Source organism: Centruroides sculpturatus, unplaced genomic scaffold (assembly GCF_000671375.1).
Source record: "Centruroides sculpturatus isolate CEXI.00-Female unplaced genomic scaffold, Cexi_2.0 scaffold736, whole genome shotgun sequence".
In the NCBI taxonomy this organism is placed as follows: Eukaryota; Metazoa; Arthropoda; class Arachnida; order Scorpiones; family Buthidae; genus Centruroides; species Centruroides sculpturatus.
This window is the reverse complement of record NW_019385055.1, coordinates 344,212-362,362: the sequence shown is the minus strand read 5'-3', so window position 1 is coordinate 362,362 and position 18,151 is coordinate 344,212. Positions and strand designations below refer to the sequence as shown.

General features: G+C 25.5%; 2 protein-coding genes across 4 annotated transcripts; both read left to right on the top strand.

Annotated features, from left to right (window-relative positions):
* The first annotated feature begins 1,397 nt into the window (after positions 1–1,397).
* On the top strand, positions 1,398–8,446 carry LOC111634028 (histone acetyltransferase KAT5-like). Its single transcript, XM_023378705.1, has 9 exons — positions 1,398–1,425; positions 5,293–5,361; positions 5,447–5,592; positions 5,711–5,755; positions 5,846–5,897; positions 6,739–6,807; positions 6,893–7,032; positions 7,678–7,761; positions 8,378–8,446. The coding sequence occupies exons 1-9, from the start codon at positions 1,398–1,400 to the stop codon at positions 8,444–8,446; spliced, it is 702 nt and encodes a 233-aa protein (XP_023234473.1).
* Positions 5,240–16,912, top strand: LOC111634011 (histone acetyltransferase KAT5-like). 3 transcript variants are annotated; one of them, XM_023378684.1, is made up of 13 exons: positions 5,240–5,361; positions 5,447–5,586; positions 5,711–5,755; positions 5,846–5,887; positions 10,649–10,690; positions 11,429–11,512; positions 12,129–12,275; positions 13,393–13,476; positions 13,840–13,929; positions 14,454–14,594; positions 14,671–14,764; positions 14,848–15,010; positions 15,879–16,911. In XM_023378684.1, the coding sequence occupies exons 5-13, from the start codon at positions 10,667–10,669 to the stop codon at positions 16,093–16,095; spliced, it is 1,044 nt and encodes a 347-aa protein (XP_023234452.1). In that variant the 5' UTR covers positions 5,240–5,361; positions 5,447–5,586; positions 5,711–5,755; positions 5,846–5,887; positions 10,649–10,666; the 3' UTR covers positions 16,096–16,911. The 3 variants fall into 3 exon arrangements, with proteins under 3 accessions (XP_023234452.1, XP_023234454.1, XP_023234453.1); XM_023378686.1 differs by having other exon boundaries at positions 5,340–5,361; positions 13,390–13,476; positions 15,879–16,912; XM_023378685.1 differs by lacking the exons at positions 5,240–5,361; positions 5,447–5,586; positions 5,711–5,755; ... (1 more) ...; positions 10,649–10,690; positions 11,429–11,512 and adding an exon at positions 7,746–7,761 and having other exon boundaries at positions 13,390–13,476; positions 15,879–16,910.
* Positions 16,913–18,151: the final 1,239 nt, after the last annotated feature.

The window sequence follows — 18,151 nt, the reverse complement described above, 5'->3', positions numbered from 1 at the left end:
ACTAGATATACATCAGAAGCATATGTGGAAATGTACTGATTTAATGTAGTAACTAACTTTTTCAGATGCATTTTCTATTACCATTAATTACTGTACTATATTCATGATTCTCTTCCCAAAATTAATCCACAAAACTAGAGATGTAGAGTGTTTTACAGAACACTCTGTATTTCATTTTTGGCTTTGTCTGTAATCTTATCTTAATGTATTTAAAGTTTTCAAAAATCCAATAATTTACTTTGTTTTTTTTTTTGCAATATATATTTAAAAAATAATAATTTTTGTTTCTAAATAATCTAGTTATTGTATACAAATATATTACATAATTGTAATTGGCACAAATAACATGTATACACAAATATTGTAATATAGGTACTCAGTTATTATTCAGGTTAATATATTTGCTTGGTTATCATAATTAACTAATATATAAGATAATTTGCTATTTTGCAATTATTGATAAACAAAAATTCAGAAACTTCCTATAGAATATTTTCATTAATAAAAGCAGAAATATGACTAAGTAAACTTTTGTTTATTTTCACTTAAGTTTAATATAATATTTGTTTCAATTGCTTAAGAATTTATTACAACTCATAAAATTTAATTTTATATTGTATGCCACATTTAAAACATGCATTAAAGATAAACAATAATTTAAAATAATCATTTTAAATATTAACCTATTAATATTTAACACGCTACAAAAATTTCTAGAATTACTGATTTGCTATTTCAAATCATTGATTATTTTCATAGAGAAATGTTATCTTGTATATTGTTACTAAGAATGTTCTTGGCTTATTACAGCTAATATTTTATTTGCTTGGATTAAGCATGGATCAGCAAAATGGATGAAATTTTATTTATATTTTACTCATTATCTCATAAATAAATTATAAAATTATGAGCAATATATTGAAATTTTTGTAGAATGTGTTTTAATATGTAGTTGATATTCTGATAGGATAATATTACCTGAAGATTTTAACATATTTAGAAAATACATTAAAAGTTTATATATTAATTGAATATATGTATATGATACTATCTGTAAATATGATCATATTTTTAATAAATTTTTTATATATACAGTAAGATTTCGCTTAACGCTGATTCAATATAACATGATCTGCTTGACACCTAAAAAAAATGCTTAAAATTTACGCTGATTCAAATTAACGCAGTAGTTCATTGATTTGTATATAATACGATTATTCCCAAACACAAACCAATCAGCAAAAGGTGGCAATTCATCGTAGTGCTGTAATTTCCTTAAATCCATGTTTTTTTGGAAAAACATGGATTTAAGGTGCAATTTTGGAAAAAATATAACATCATGGATGCCATAGGAAATAGCGACTTGGCTTGACAAGAATTAAATGATAAATGCATGAATGGAATGTGGAGAAGTTACGGCTGAAGGTATCCAAGAATTCTCATCTAGAGGAGCTTATTGCTGTATCATTATGTTGGCCAAATTGTCAACTTAATAGATATTGGGGAGTTACTGCAGGTTTCTGGTTAGAGCCTTCCAACGATGACTTCAAGAACTGGCAGAACAAGGAATCCATGTAGAACTGGAAAACAGAAATTCTGAAAATGAAGAACCCAAAAAATTTCTCTACATATTTCCTTAGTAAAAGTTTGGTAATGATAACTGAAATTGTTGATCAAATTGTAGCACGTGATCTAGATTTTGAAAGGAGTGCAAAAGCAAAATGAGGTGTTTTGGATGCAATCTTTTGCTACCGACATTTGCTTAAGGAGAGAAAAAACGACAAATAAAACTTCACGATTTTATTGAAAAAAAAAAAAAACAAGAATTTCAGAAAAGTCAAGACCTTTGTCACAAAAAAAGAAATATTAATATAGAAAAAATGAACTAATTAATATATTATTATACATTTCTGTGTGCATATGTTTACATGTTATTTAACATATATTATTATACAAATTAATATAAAAATGACTTAAAATTAAAATAAAATTTTTTTATTTTTGGTTGGATGTTTTCCTATCCCTATTTACTCTATGTTAAAATGGTCTCATTTAACGCTGTTTTGCTTAGCACTTTGTCATCTAGGAACGCATTCCTCATGTTAAGAGGGGTCTTACTGTACATATAAACTAGCAGACTCCGCCACGCGTTGTTGTGGCTCAAAATGTATCTATTATAAATTTATAACACTTCCCCGTGGGGGGGTAATTTTTCAAAAAATTTCTTCTTAGTGTACATTCTGTTGACGTACCCTATTAAAATGCAAAAAACCGCATCTAAAATGGTATAGGCCTAAATAGAAGCAGAGTTCTTTACGGTAAGCCTTAATCCTAACCATCTCCCTTCAGTGGGGGGAATTTCGATACGTATATTATATAAAAACACTTGCGTATTTGAATGCAGCATTGTGTCAAAATTTCAAAGGAATCGGTAGGAACAAACGAACATTACATTTTTATTTATATAGATAGATAGAAGATGATATGCTTTAGTTCATTTTCACAGAAAAGCATAATGCCTCACAGAAAAGCAAACTTAGGGTGTCGTACTCGTAGCGCCATCTGTTGGACATAAAAGCCTTAACCTAGATTATATATTTTAATTTATATGAATGTTTAACGGAATAATATACAGCCTATGTCCACCCTGAGGTTTCGTTCTAAATATTGGTGAAAGAATTTTTGAAATCGGATGAGTAGTTTCTGAGATTACCTGCTGCAAACAAACTTACATATATACATACATACATACATACATACATACATACTTACAAACATTACCTCTTTATAATATTAGTATAGATAAACTAATTCAGGTTTTTTTATAATATGTTAAAATCTAACTTATCTATATATATAAACATGAATATGTGTGTGTGTGTGTGTGTGTGTCTGTCCTTTATGCATTACCACACCGTTTATCCGATTGCCGTGAAACTTTGGGAAGTTTTTTAATATACTCCGGCGAAGGTTTGTGGCATAGTACGATTGCCATGAAACTTTGAAAAGTTTTTTTAATTTTTTAATACACTCCCGCGAAGTACATTTATCCTACGATAGATGGCGCGCTTTTACACGAGCATTCGCGCACAGTGTGTTTGATCGATTTCAAATTGTGAAGACCATTTCCCCCCTTCAAAAAATATCTCTATATATGCAATTGTGAACTGTTATTTACGATATTTATAATAATTTTTGTTTAATCACTTTATTTCAACTTTTTTTTTGCTAATTATGTATTCGCTCGAACTTCGTTAAAACCTTAACTGTACCCCGAACAACAACCGAAGTTGTAGGAAGAAATTCGCGTATTTTACCGATCTAGGTATCCCCCTTTTCCAAATTTTAATATCGACTCAAAATAATTTAAAAAGACAAATTACAATAAAACGGTTTATTATCCAACTATCAGAAATTTCACAACATGCCAAGGAAGAGAGGAAGGAGCAATTAAATAATTAAAATTATAAAGGATTTAAAAATATATATAAAAATGGGGAATATCGCACTTCTGACAATCGCAGCGAGTGTGTGGGCTAAATTTGGAGAATCCGTGCTTCTCGCATGGACAACTGTATGTGGCCGGCTCACGCGTCGAAAAACCTTCCGATTTATTCGTGTACGCACCAGAGGGAAAAACAAAAAATATCGTGTATCCACAAACACTCCAATAAATAAATAGAATTGAAACGACACTTTGAAATGTTTTCCCGATGAAAATGAATAATAATAATAAGTTTCAATAAAAATAATAAAATGTAAATTGAATTTTATCATAACGAGTTTGCTTGAATTTCCTTTCTTCTGAGATCGCAGCAATGCGCGACGGGTAAGCTAGTGTAATATAAAAATTATTAAAGATCTCATCATTTAATAGTATAATAGAATAAATAATAAAAATTTTTTATATTTTTTTGTAATAAAAAAGAAGCACAGAAGAATTTAGAAAATAACAATAAATAAGTAATTGAATGCATAAAGACATCCTAACCCAGGATTATCTTCATTTGAAGCTATAGAAGACTTATAAAAATATAATTTTTTGAGCCTTTCTTTTTATTCTTTTCACAGACCATCTCAGAAGTAACAGTAAATTAGCTTGAAGATATAAAAAAATATTAAAACATTGTTATAGATATAGATTATTAAAAAAGCTAGCACAAAGATCAAAATGATCGAAACGCCNAACAAAAAATATCGTGTATCCACAAACACTCCAATAAATAAATAGAATTGAAACGACACTTTGAAATGTTTTCCCGATGAAAATGAATAATAATAATAAGTTTCAATAAAAATAATAAAATGTAAATTGAATTTTATCATAACGAGTTTGCTTGAATTTCCTTTCTTCTGAGATCGCAGCAATGCGCGACGGGTAAGCTAGTGTAATATAAAAATTATTAAAGATCTCATCATTTAATAGTATAATAGAATAAATAATAAAAATTTTTTATATTTTTTTGTAATAAAAAAGAAGCACAGAAGAATTTAGAAAATAACAATAAATAAGTAATTGAATGCATAAAGACATCCTAACCCAGGATTATCTTCATTTGAAGCTATAGAAGACTTATAAAAATATAATTTTTTGAGCCTTTCTTTTTATTCTTTTCACAGACCATCTCAGAAGTAACAGTAAATTAGCTTGAAGATATAAAAAAATATTAAAACATTGTAAATAGATTATTAAAAAATTAACACAAAGTTAAATTATCAGAATGCCAACCTTTTACTTTAGGATCTGGTACTTTCACAATATAAACAATGATTCATTTTGATCATTTTTAACTTTATGTTAATTTTCTAATAATCTATTAATGTTGTTTTAAAAAGATTTTTTATATCTTTAAGTTAATTTACTGTTACTTCTGAGATGGTCTGTGAAAAGAATGAAAAGAAATAGGCTCAAAAATTATATTTTTGTAAGTCTTCTTTAGCTTCAAAGTAATTGAATGTTCATTTAAAATTATATTTAAAAAATATTTTATAATATAACAATTTGTATTTGATAAATGTATTAACAGTTCAGTGTGTATCAAAAACAGTTAATTAGTTATTATTATATTTTTGTTTTTAGAAATTTTGATTTTCTACTTTCTCAAAATGTAACAAAATTTAAAATTTTGTTACATTTTGTTACATTGTTTCAAAATTTTAAATTTTGTTACTTTTAAATTTTAAATCAGTTAGTACTTTGATTAAATTCAAATTATATTAGTTTATAAGTATGATTATATATTATTTGTCATTTTATATATGGAAAATTTATAAATTTGATTTAAATTACAGCTCTGGCAGAAGTACTCAGTATTAAAACTACAAAAGATGGCGAATTATATTATATACATTATATTGACTGTAAGTAATGTAATATTATATATTAGATGCTTAATTATGCCATTTTGTTTTGAGGATAACAGTTTTTTTATCTAAATTTTTTTAGTCAATAAGAGATTAGATGAATGGGTAACAAAAGACAGATTAGATCTGAAAAAAATTCAACTTCCAAAAAAAGAAACAAAGACTCCCGTTAAAGATGGGAAAACTGAATCCAGACCATCGTCTCCTGAAAGAGAACTTGTCGTAGGTGTAATTTAGTTTTAAAAAATTTATATTTATTAATCGTAAAGTACTTAGATAATTGCAAATTTTATAACATCTAAAATTTGAATATTAAACAATTCTGTTAAATTAACTTTATTTGCAGCCTCCTCGCATTCCTTCTTCTATATATACAGAGCAGCCAGTTGTAGTACGTATTCATTTTTATTGTTTAAAATGTATTATAAAAATTAAATCAATTTGAATATGTTATATTAATATAAACTCTTTAAAATTTCAGAATAACAGATCACCATCAGTGTTGTATGTAGATCAGAATGTGGTAGGTGTCAGTAATAAAAATTATTTATAAAATTAAATGATGAAAAACAGTGAAGAACTAAATTTGTTAAAAAATCTTTATTATTATCATATTTGTTAAATTATACAAATAATGAAAAATTTAATATAAATTATTGTACTTGCAATATAAAGATTCAGTTTAATTATGTGCTAGACATATTTAATAATTAAAGTCACATATCAGTTATGGCAAGCTCTGTGACAATTTCAAAATATATGCATTGAATGCTTACAAAATATTAGGTTTTTATAAATTATAAAAAAATATTTGATAGATTTCAAAACTTTGCATATATACTATTAATGTGAAAGCAGAGTCCTAATGCTGCTGGAAAAGTTTTAAAGACCACAAACTATAAATCTCAAATAGAAATATTATCATCAAATAAACAACAGATTTTCCCATTAAATGAAATATTTTTGTTTCCGTTATAATCACATTATTATTTTCTTTTCACTTGTATGGAGTTTATTGTTCCTTTTCTGATCTAGATTAAATGAAGTAAAATTTGTAAACAATTTTTTAATTACTGAAATTAAATATTTGAGTAATTAAAAAAATTGATTAACTTGGGGACTGAAGAACTTTATATTCACTTTTTATTTTAAACTTAATTACCATCTGGCAATATTCTACAATTGAATTGAAATTATTTTCAACCTTTAAGTGCACACTTGTACTACAGTACATTCAATAACTCAATAATATTTTNTAAATTTTAAATCAGTTAGTACTTTGATTAAATTCAAATTATATTAGTTTATAAGTATGATTATATATTATTTGTCATTTTATATATGGAAAATTTATAAATTTGATTTAAATTACAGCTCTGGCAGAAGTACTCAGTATTAAAACTACAAAAGATGGCGAATTATATTATATACATTATATTGACTGTAAGTAATGTAATATTATATATTAGATGCTTAATTATGCCATTTTGTTTTGAGGATAACAGTTTTTTTATCTAAATTTTTTTAGTCAATAAGAGATTAGATGAATGGGTAACAAAAGACAGATTAGATCTGAAAAAAATTCAACTTCCAAAAAAAGAAACAAAGACTCCCGTTAAAGATGGGAAAACTGAATCCAGACCATCGTCTCCTGAAAGAGAACTTGTCGTAGGTGTAATTTAGTTTTAAAAAATTTATATTTATTAATCGTAAAGTACTTAGATAATTGCAAATTTTATAACATCTAAAATTTGAATATTAAACAATTCTGTTAAATTAACTTTATTTGCAGCCTCCTCGCACTCCTTCTTCTATATATACAGAGCAGCCAGTTGTAGTACGTATTCATTTTTATTGTTTAAAATGTATTATAAAAATTAAATCAATTTGAATATTAGTAATTACGTATCTTATTTACTAACCATAGAGTCGTTCTAAATGACATGGTTGTCTTTTATATTCTTGTTGTAATTGATCANGTATCAACAGGGTGTTGCAGCACCATAAGTAACTTCTCTGGATGTGCTCCTGATAGTTATCTATATTAGAATATTCAATATGTATTCAAATTAAATAAAAAGATGTGTTTTTATATTGCATACATCCAGTTTAGGAGAGTGTTTATATGTCAAAAGAACGTTTAAATATTTTAAATACTAATGTATTTAAAATATTTAAACGTTCGTATAACAATAACATATATTCGTATTCATTTATTTGAAGTAGCATGTATATATATATTGTGTTCATATAATGGAAAAATTTTATAGATTTAAAGTTTTTATTATTAATAATTAATTATTTCTTTTGTAGAATGGGAGTGCTCCTCCTAAAAAATCAACAGGAGGTGGAGGTGGTGGTGGTGGTCGCAAACGAAAATTTGCCTCTTTAGATGAGGTATATATCTATTTAAAAACGAATTTCATTTGAAATAACTAAATATATATAAATATTGCATTTTTATATATAAATACTTTAATTTTTTTTTATTAAAATAATACCAAAATTTGTTAAATATGAGGAACTGCTTAATTTGACCTGTTTTACTTAAATAAAACAAATAATATAAACATTTCCATGTCTACAGACCTATCTCAAGAAAAACAATACTGATATAAAATAACAAAACTTCCTGCCAGCTGTAAGAAGCCAGATACTCACAGCCTGACTAATATGACATAGATTGATATGACTAAAATAATAAATATACATATTAGTGCTTTACATGCCAAAAACATAAGTGACCATTATACATAGAAATAAATAAATAAACTTACAAAATCAGAATAAGCACAAATGTTATATAACAAAATATTATAATGATAATATATGAAACTATGTATTACTTGACAGTGAGATTTAAACCATGTCTTGATAAAGAAACTGCTTTTTATATATATATACATATGAATGTATGTATGCATATTTTTAATGTTGAAAAATTTTTAAATGCCTTTTAAAAATATTTTATATAGTTATAATAAATTATACTAATGCCTTACTTTTTATATAGGATTCACAAGAGAATACTCCAAGTCCCCGTATAACAGGGAGTTTGGTAGCTCATCGTTCAGTAATGTAAAATTTAATATAAAATTTTAATAAAACTTTGTTAAATTTTCATGGTTACTATTTTTTGTTTGGTTAAATCTGATTAAAAAAAAGAAAGAAAAGATCTTACTAAAGTTAAAAAGTTAAGAATGTGTTTTAAATTATATCGTTGAACTGTGAATTGTTTGGTATTTTAAACATATCAACACATGTGACATGACATACTATACTACTATATTACAGTTTTTCATATAGTAAGTATAATTGAAGTATAAAATAGTAAGTATAACTGAATTTATTAAATGTAGAATTGATATAAATCAATTTATACCAAAAATTCAGATTTGAAGACAAGAAAGGAGAGAGTTTATGATTTTGTTCTGAAGTTTATTATTTCAGGGGAAAAAAATTTTTTTCTTGCTTTCAAAGAACTTATAAAAAATCTCAAATTTTTAAAATCAATTTGATAGAAATTTTTATTTTATTAAACTTAGCACAGAAAAGTTATAAACATGTTTTTAGACATTGAATTATAAAATTCCATTGGTTGATGTACATACATGCACAAATTTATTACAATTGCATTGTTATTACAAAAATTATAGTGATTTATCAATGTCTAATTACTTTTCAACCAACCTGTATAAATATAAATTATTATAAATATCTTGTCAGATGTGGTATTTTAAATCTTATATAATCATCTTCATCTTTGCCTTTTCCATGTTTATATGGGGTTGGCATTTTCTTCTCTAATATGTTTCTTCCATTTCTTCCTTTCTAAATCTTAAATAATAAATATCTTAATAAATTTATTTATTTTTTCTTTTAGTTTATATTAGTTATTTTTTCTTTATTAAATTTTCAAGAAATAAGATGCATTTACATTGGCATACCCAACAAAAAGTTTTGAGGGTCTTTAGATTTTTAGGAATTCTCATTCCCATTTTACATTTAATTATTGCTAAATTTATAACATCTTAAATAATATGAGTATATTTATTTTATATTCAGTGAAAAAGTAGCTAAAATGGAGTCTTTCAAATCACTTTTGATATTTGTCTCTGCTACCACTTGCATTGATACAGTGTATGCATTGATTGATAAAAGATTTAATATCATCAGTTAACATTCTAATCTTCTCAATGGCGATACTGAGCTTCAAAATAAGATCATAAAATGTAATTTAAAATTAGGTGTGTTCAACAGCTTTATGCTAAAGTTTGTGAGTCCTGACACCCAGACATCCACAGGCATGCTTGTGTGCATTTATTTAAGATGACAGCAGGAAGGCTAGGCAGTTAAGGTATCAGCCTTATTGCTCTGAGGGATCGAATCTAAGTGAGTTCCCCTGGGATATTTCAGGTGGTAATCTGTCTTGTATAATTAGGCTCATCCCTCACCATCCATGTTGTAGGCCTAGTCAACTCATGATGGCTATGACTAAAAAAGATCCTTTTAGTGTCCACATGACAGAAAGAATCAAAAATCAATTGATTCTTAATTAGAATGTTTTTAAATTTTATAAAATGTCAATTTACTTGTAAATGTGTAGTACAATTGATTGCAAAACATTAGTATTACTGTTTCCTTACCTGAAAATCTTCTCTCATAAGGGGTATCTAAACCATTATGTCTCCTGCTGTCAGCCATGTCTTACAAGTTTCAATTGCAGAAATTATTTTTAACTCACATCGAAAAATCATCCAGTTTAAAAAAAAAAAATCTCTCTTAATATCAAATTCAAATCAACGCATGATATTATTTATAATTATAATTATAAATATCAGATTTAATTAGAAAAGAAAAATTAACCAAATAAATGAATGAAAATGACATTAACAACTCGATTATCCGCTTCTGCGATACTTTATAATGTAAATATAGATAAATTTTGATAAAAATAAAAACAAATTGTAACAATTAGAGCATTTTCATTGACAACATTTACGCACTTTGTACGCCATTTATCNTAGTTGAATTCTTAGAAAAAATATAGTTTTTTGTAAACATTTACTTGGTTACATGAAATATATTTTAGATAAATATTTTCATATTTTGATTTTAAGTGTCCTAAATATTATAATGATAAAAACACTGAATAATTTGAAAGATTTTTTTTATCATCTGTGCAGATTATTGTTTTTGAATGAATAAAAATTAAACTGATTGTTTGTATTGTGTAATATACCGTATTACATAGTTTTTTTAAAAAGGTTAATTCATATTTCAGACAAATCGACCAACTTCAATGCTTTTATTGGAACAAAATATGGTGAGTTCATATTTAAGACGATTTCTGTTTTGAATTTAAATTTATTGAAAATATTCAAAACTAATAAATTTTCAATATATTCTTTAGAGGTGATGAATAAAAATTTTTTATGGAGTCATAACAAAATAAATATTATACTACAACATAATTTATTGTTTTGTTACGGTTTAATATTTATTATTATGTTTCAGTTCAGATTAGGGGGGGAAAAGTCATATATAATTTAATTTGATTGATAAAATATTCTAGATAGAAAATCAGAAAACAATGACTTAAGATAATTCTTGTATTGATTATTTTTGAATAATTTTTTCAGATTTTTATTTTTTAAATGTGAAATATTTATGGCAACAAGCTGTAAAATTGTTTTTCTGTATGTGAGAAAATAAAATAATTTGATTGGTGTATCAACAGGGTGTTGCAGCACCATAAGTAACTTCTCTGGATGTGCTCCTGATAGTTATCTATATTAGAATATTCAATATGTATTCAAATTAAATAAAAAGATGTGTTTTTATATTGCATACATCCAGTTTAGGAGAGTGTTTATATGTCAAAAGAACGTTTAAATATTTTAAATACTAATGTATTTAAAATATTTAAACGTTCGTATAACAATAACATATATTCGTATTCATTTATTTGAAGTAGCATGTATATATATATTGTGTTCATATAATGGAAAAATTTTATAGATTTAAAGTTTTTATTATTAATAATTAATTATTTCTTTTGTAGAATGGGAGTGCTCCTCCTAAAAAATCAACAGGAGGTGGAGGTGGTGGTGGTGGTCGCAAACGAAAATTTGCCTCTTTAGATGAGGTATATATCTATTTAAAAACGAATTTCATTTGAAATAACTAAATATATATAAATATTGCATTTTTATATATAAATACTTTAATTTTTTTTTATTAAAATAATACCAAAATTTGTTAAATATGAGGAACTGCTTAATTTGACCTGTTTTACTTAAATAAAACAAATAATATAAACATTTCCATGTCTACAGACCTATCTCAAGAAAAACAATACTGATATAAAATAACAAAACTTCCTGCCAGCTGTAAGAAGCCAGATACTCACAGCCTGACTAATATGACATAGATTGATATGACTAAAATAATAAATATACATATTAGTGCTTTACATGCCAAAAACATAAGTGACCATTATACATAGAAATAAATAAATAAACTTACAAAATCAGAATAAGCACAAATGTTATATAACAAAATATTATAATGATAATATATGAAACTATGTATTACTTGACAGTGAGATTTAAACCATGTCTTGATAAAGAAACTGCTTTTTATATATATATACATATGAATGTATGTATGCATATTTTTAATGTTGAAAAATTTTTAAATGCCTTTTAAAAATATTTTATATAGTTATAATAAATTATACTAATGCCTTACTTTTTATATAGGATTCACAAGAGAATACTCCAAGTCCCCGTATAACAGGGAGTTTGGTAGCTCATCATGATGATCTCATCACTCGAATGAAAAACATTGAAATGTTAGAATTAGGTAAACATAGAATTAGGCCATGGTATTTTTCACCCTATCCACAGGTTAGTTTTTTCTTTAACTTTTATAATATTTTTTAAGATATATTTTATTATTTTCATTCTTAATATCAGATATTCTTGAATTTTCTAATAAGCCTTCTTAAATGACATTTTTGATACTATTTTTATTGATATATTGATGTTTTTTAACAGCAATGTGTCAGTAAAATGTTGTTTAAAACAAAGTATTATCAAATGAATGTTATAATATTGTGATTTACAAAGCTGCTTCTAAGGATTGGTAGAAAGATTGGTTTAAAATTTACAGTTAAAAGCTGAATAAAAAAAAAGAAATTTAAAAAAAATTTTGAATTCTTTTGATGTGACATCAATGAATTATACACTATAAATTCACGAATAGTATAACACTAGATGAGATGAGATACTGGTATATGTCTGTAATCATCCTTAATATGGAGTATTAGAATAAAGTTATAACAAAAACTAATACAAATTTAAATATTCAACAAATTGGAAGGAACATAATTTATAACACAAATCAGCTACATTATTTATGTTGATATTTATAGAAAACAAATATTTTGAGAAATTAATATATAGAATAATAAATATAAATATACATTATTCAAACTTCACCTTAATCCATTAGAGAACAAAATTTAATGATGAACTAACATTTCAACCTTATTCAGATGCCATCATCTGGTTGGTTTTAAAGATAGAGAACATATAATTTGTCATTGAATTTTTGTTCTCTACTGAATTAAAGTGGAGTTTGGTGTTTTTATTATTAACAACAATCAGGATTTAAAATGTGGTTTACATTATACATTATTTTTTAATTAAAATAAATGTGCACTTGATTGTTAAGGGATTTTCACAATCTTCAGAATTTATCTTATGAATAAAAAACATTATTTGTGAATGAATTTCATATGAAAGATGTTATTAATGATATTTGAGTAAATGTAATAATAAATAAATAAATTTGAAATGTGTATCATAAAAAATAAAGATTTGTTAGGCATAAATTTCAATGTTATTAAATTGATATCAGTATTTAAGAAATGAAAATGATAAACGTTATATCATTTGTATGTAAAAATTATTAATTTTTTTTGTTTTGATGAGTATAATATTTAATATATCTTTTAAGCAGGAACTAGTGTCACTGCCTTGTATTTATTTATGTGAATTTTGTCTTAAATACATGAAGTCAAGAAAATGCTTACAAAGGCATATGGTGAGTAAAATATTTGTAGTATTGTATAAGAATTATTTCATTTATGTGTATACAAACTTTTAAAAATGTAAATAAATAAGCTCTAATAAATTTTTAAAAAGTTATTAAAATTTATATTAGGATAAATTTGTTATTTATTGATATAAAAATATCATTTATATTTGTTGATATAATCTTAAAAGATATAACAAGCCTCACAAAAACGTATTATTTTAATAAAAGCTATAGTAAATTGATAAAAAATATACTGCTAATATACCTTTAACCTATAACTTAATATTTCATTTATTTTAGTTTATATTAGTTTTAATTGTACTTTCAATAAAATCAAATTGTAATATTTTAAAAATTATTTATTTTTAGGCTAAGTGTAATTTAAGACATCCACCAGGGAATGAAATATATAGGAAGGGAACAATTTCTTTCTTTGAAATTGATGGACGAAAAAATAAAGTAAGATTGTTAATTAAATCACTTAATTTTTTTTTTTTGCTGTTCATTCATTCATAATTATTCTCCATGTTATTTCATTACGAATTTCAATTTTAAAAATAATTATACTGGTATTCAAGTGTACAACGACTTGAAACAATGTCTGTAGTAAATAAAAATAATCATTATTTTAAAAAAAATTACATTTTCACAGAAAAGGAAATTTTTTACAATTAAATTGAAGATACAAAAACTTTTAAGAGATGACAAATTGCTTGTGTAATGCTTTCTTTTTGTTTTCTTAACTGCTAATAATTGTTAAAAATGCCTTTTATTTATAATTAATGAAGTATATTTTTTTATTCTAATATAATTTCACAGACTAGAGTATATTCTCTTAGAGAATAAAACTCTATTAAAATTAAAAAACATACAAATTATACTTGAAGTGAGATTTTCAACCTACATTTTTATTAAATTTTGATGTTGTTATATTGTTTTAATTTATCATCAAATATAATGTATAAAAATATTTAATCTTACAGGTTTATGCTCAAAACCTTTGTCTTCTAGCCAAATGTTTTTTAGATCATAAAACATTATATTATGATACAGATCCATTTCTGTTTTATGTGATGACTGAATGTGATAATAGAGGTTTCCATATTGTCGGTTATTTCTCTAAGGCAAGTTAATTTACTAATCAAGCACATTTTAGTAATGTAATTGAAGTATTTTATTCATATTGATTTTTTAATAAAGGAGAAAGAATCAACTGAAGATTATAATGTAGCCTGCATTCTGACACTCCCACCTTATCAAAGGAAAGGATATGGGAAATTGTTAATTGAATTTAGTAAGAAATTTAGTTTCTTAATATTAAGTTAAGAACATTGTTTGGTTAATTAAACAATACACTTATAAAATTTACAATTTTAGGTTATGAGTTATCTAAATTTGAAGGTAAAACAGGTTCTCCAGAAAAACCTTTGTCCGATCTAGGATTATTATCATATAGGAGTTATTGGTCTGAAACGATATTGGAAATAATGGTGAATTTGAAGCCTGGGGAAGGTGGTGAACGTCCTCAAATCACTATAAAGTGAGTATATACCATTATAGTAATAATACAAATTTTTAGCATTAAGTGTGCTATGTAATAAAGAATGATATATAACAGCAATTCTTGATCTTTTCTCTTTCATGGACTTACATTTAAATATGTCTGGAAGCTGCAGACTGTTAGAAGTCTGATGCTTTCAGACATTCTAATATTTTTTGAAAAACAAAAATTCAAATCTGGAATTATTGCTTGAATGACGTTGAAAGTCATTACTGAAATTTAAAATACTTACTTTGACAAGTCAGAATTTTATATTAAAATATATACAGTATATATAACTGACTGCCTTTAGTTCATGTGATTATGAAGTATAGAATATAATAGAGACATCCACAAGTTCAAATTTTTTTAGTTCAAATAATGAGTATGTTTATCTATGTATTTATTATCTGATTATTCATAAAACTAGAAAAATATTTCTAAGTTACTTGCAAGTCTCCAGAATCTTTTTGACCATTGAGGTCTGCACAGAACAGATTAAGGATTGACAATATTTAATACTTAAAGTACATTTAATTAGTATTAACTTAAAAACAAGATTATTATTCTAAATTTTTTTTACTGTTTGGAGAAATTACAAGTAAAAACAAAAAATTTAATATAAAATAATTTTTCTTTTGAAATTCTGAAATAAAATACTTTTTTATTTCAAAAACGTTTGTTTTTGAAATAAATAAATTTCTCGGCAAAGATAAGGTGTTATTTATATACTCCTGTGGACGTAAAATTAATTCACTTTACAGGCCAAAATAACAACTTCATCATAAAATTCTAATATTACTTTAAAAGAAAATAATATTGAATATAAAATTTTATTTAATTTTATTATGTTTTTATTCTTTTTCAGTGAAACATCGGAATTAACTAGCATTAAAAAAGAGGATGTTATATCAACTCTTCAGTACCTGAATCTCATAAATTACTATAAAGGTCAATACATCATCACCTTAACCAAAGATGTAATAGAAGCATATCAACGTGCTGCGGCCAAGAGAATCGTTCGGATCGATCCAAAATGTCTACACTGGACTCCTAAAGATTGGTCAAAAAGAGGAAAATGGTGAAAATAATATATTTAGTGCACAAAAGTTCTTTGCATCATTTGATCTCATTTTCATCATAAGACTAAAATCTTCAGGTTCTTTGTTGCAAAGTGACTAATTTGCAGAATTAGTTGACATTACATTCTGTGTATAAATGCCAAAATCATTTATAGTAAGTGAGGACTACTTCATCTGTAAATAGTTTCCGAATTCTGTAAAGTTTCATCTTTTTGGTTCCCATCATTCCGACCGAGTACGATCACGACAGAAACCATTTTCCGATGTCACTTCTTGCATATTTAAAAATGGCACATACGAAGAGGCAGAAGAATATGGTTCTTCTTTGAAATCAGAATGTCGTAACTTTGACTTAAAAAAAAAATGTTAACTCTTACTATATGAATTTTGACTTGAATGAATGAATTAAAAATGTGTAATAAAGGAATTTTTTTTATAGAAGAATTGTATTTATAAATAGAAGCTTAAGATTTGCATGACAGAACAGTTTTGTTGTCAGATGATCATATATACATTAAGGGATTCATACCTCACAATTGTCAGATCAGTTCAAATCCACTCATCACTAAGATGGCCATGCAATATCAATCTACCAATATAGTGATCTGGATTCAAATCCAGTTCAGACTAGGTAGTTTGGACCAAGGCATCAGTCTCCATCTCACTTATGCTGACTATTGCATATCTGATCTGCCCATAATGAGTGAAATTGTGAACAGCCTTGTAGATTTTAAGATTATAGTGTTTTATACTGTTGCCAGTTAATTAAATCTAATTCAAATCCTCATTATTTTTATTGGTTTTTACAATTTATTCGTTATTCCTCTTATTGCATAGGATCTAAAGTTATTTTTCTTATTAAACTTTTACCAATAAAGTAATATTTCAAAGAGAATTTATCTACTGAGTTTTCTAAAGTAAGTAATGTCTATTTTGTAATTATAGCTGAAATTTTACATAATTAGAGGTTCAAATTTTCAGATTAAATTCTAGAAATGGCATCATTAATTTATTCACATATGAATAAACAATTTGCTAATAAAAAGTAAAGACGAATCACTAAGCAAATCATAGTTTTTTAAATAAAATCTTTTATAATTCAGATAATTTAAATAAGATTGAAGCCAAAGAAAGTGTATTTACTACTGTTATTCTCTTCGATATTATTATCTTTTTCATTTCCAAGTTAGAGTTGCAACATGGAAGATAAAATCAAGTTTGATATTTCATTGTGCGAAATATAACGAAAGTTAAAGGAGCTTTCACACCTCATGCGTTTAGAAAATAATGAAACACGTACACGAATGTAAACTAACACCATGTTTTCATTGCTGGGAAGTGTAGTGAAAAGAGAAATGAAGCAAGGAAAATTAATTCTATTCTCTTGCTTGTTTCACTTGATATTTCTTTTTATCTTTAATACAACTCTTAAGCTTTCCTTTTGACAAATATATATGAGTATATACACAAATACAGCTGTATATCAGTATGTAGCTTTTATTGTAAGGTATATAATGAAAGCTTTCAAAAATATAAAAACTCTCCAGCAGATGTCATGTTAGTTGAATCGCTAATCGTAAAAGTTTTTAAATAAATGCTTATTTATTTATTTATTTTTTACTGATTAAGCGTTGTATTCGTTTTATTCAGAACACGTTATTTTTCTTCTAATTTTAAATTAAATTTTTTGAGAATCTTTATTCTGCGAGCACTTTCCAGGCTTTCTGTGGAACCCGACACTTACTGGTCTAACCTTAGCGATCCGAACTCGAACCAGAACCTCCAGTAATAAGCTAATGCTTTTTTTGAGATTCGTGACGCTATCGGAATTCTTTATAAACTTATGATTTATAATTTGACAATATACCGATTTGTTTATACAATGCTAATCATAAAATAATTTTATTCGGATAAAATTGGCGAAAATTATCTGATTTTTTTAATTTTTAATAAAATAAACAGTTTAAATATTGACACACCAAAAATTAATAATGGTAAATTAAGTTGTCATGGAGTTCTAGTCCAAACTGCAAGCCCATTATGGGCTCGGCTAGGCTCC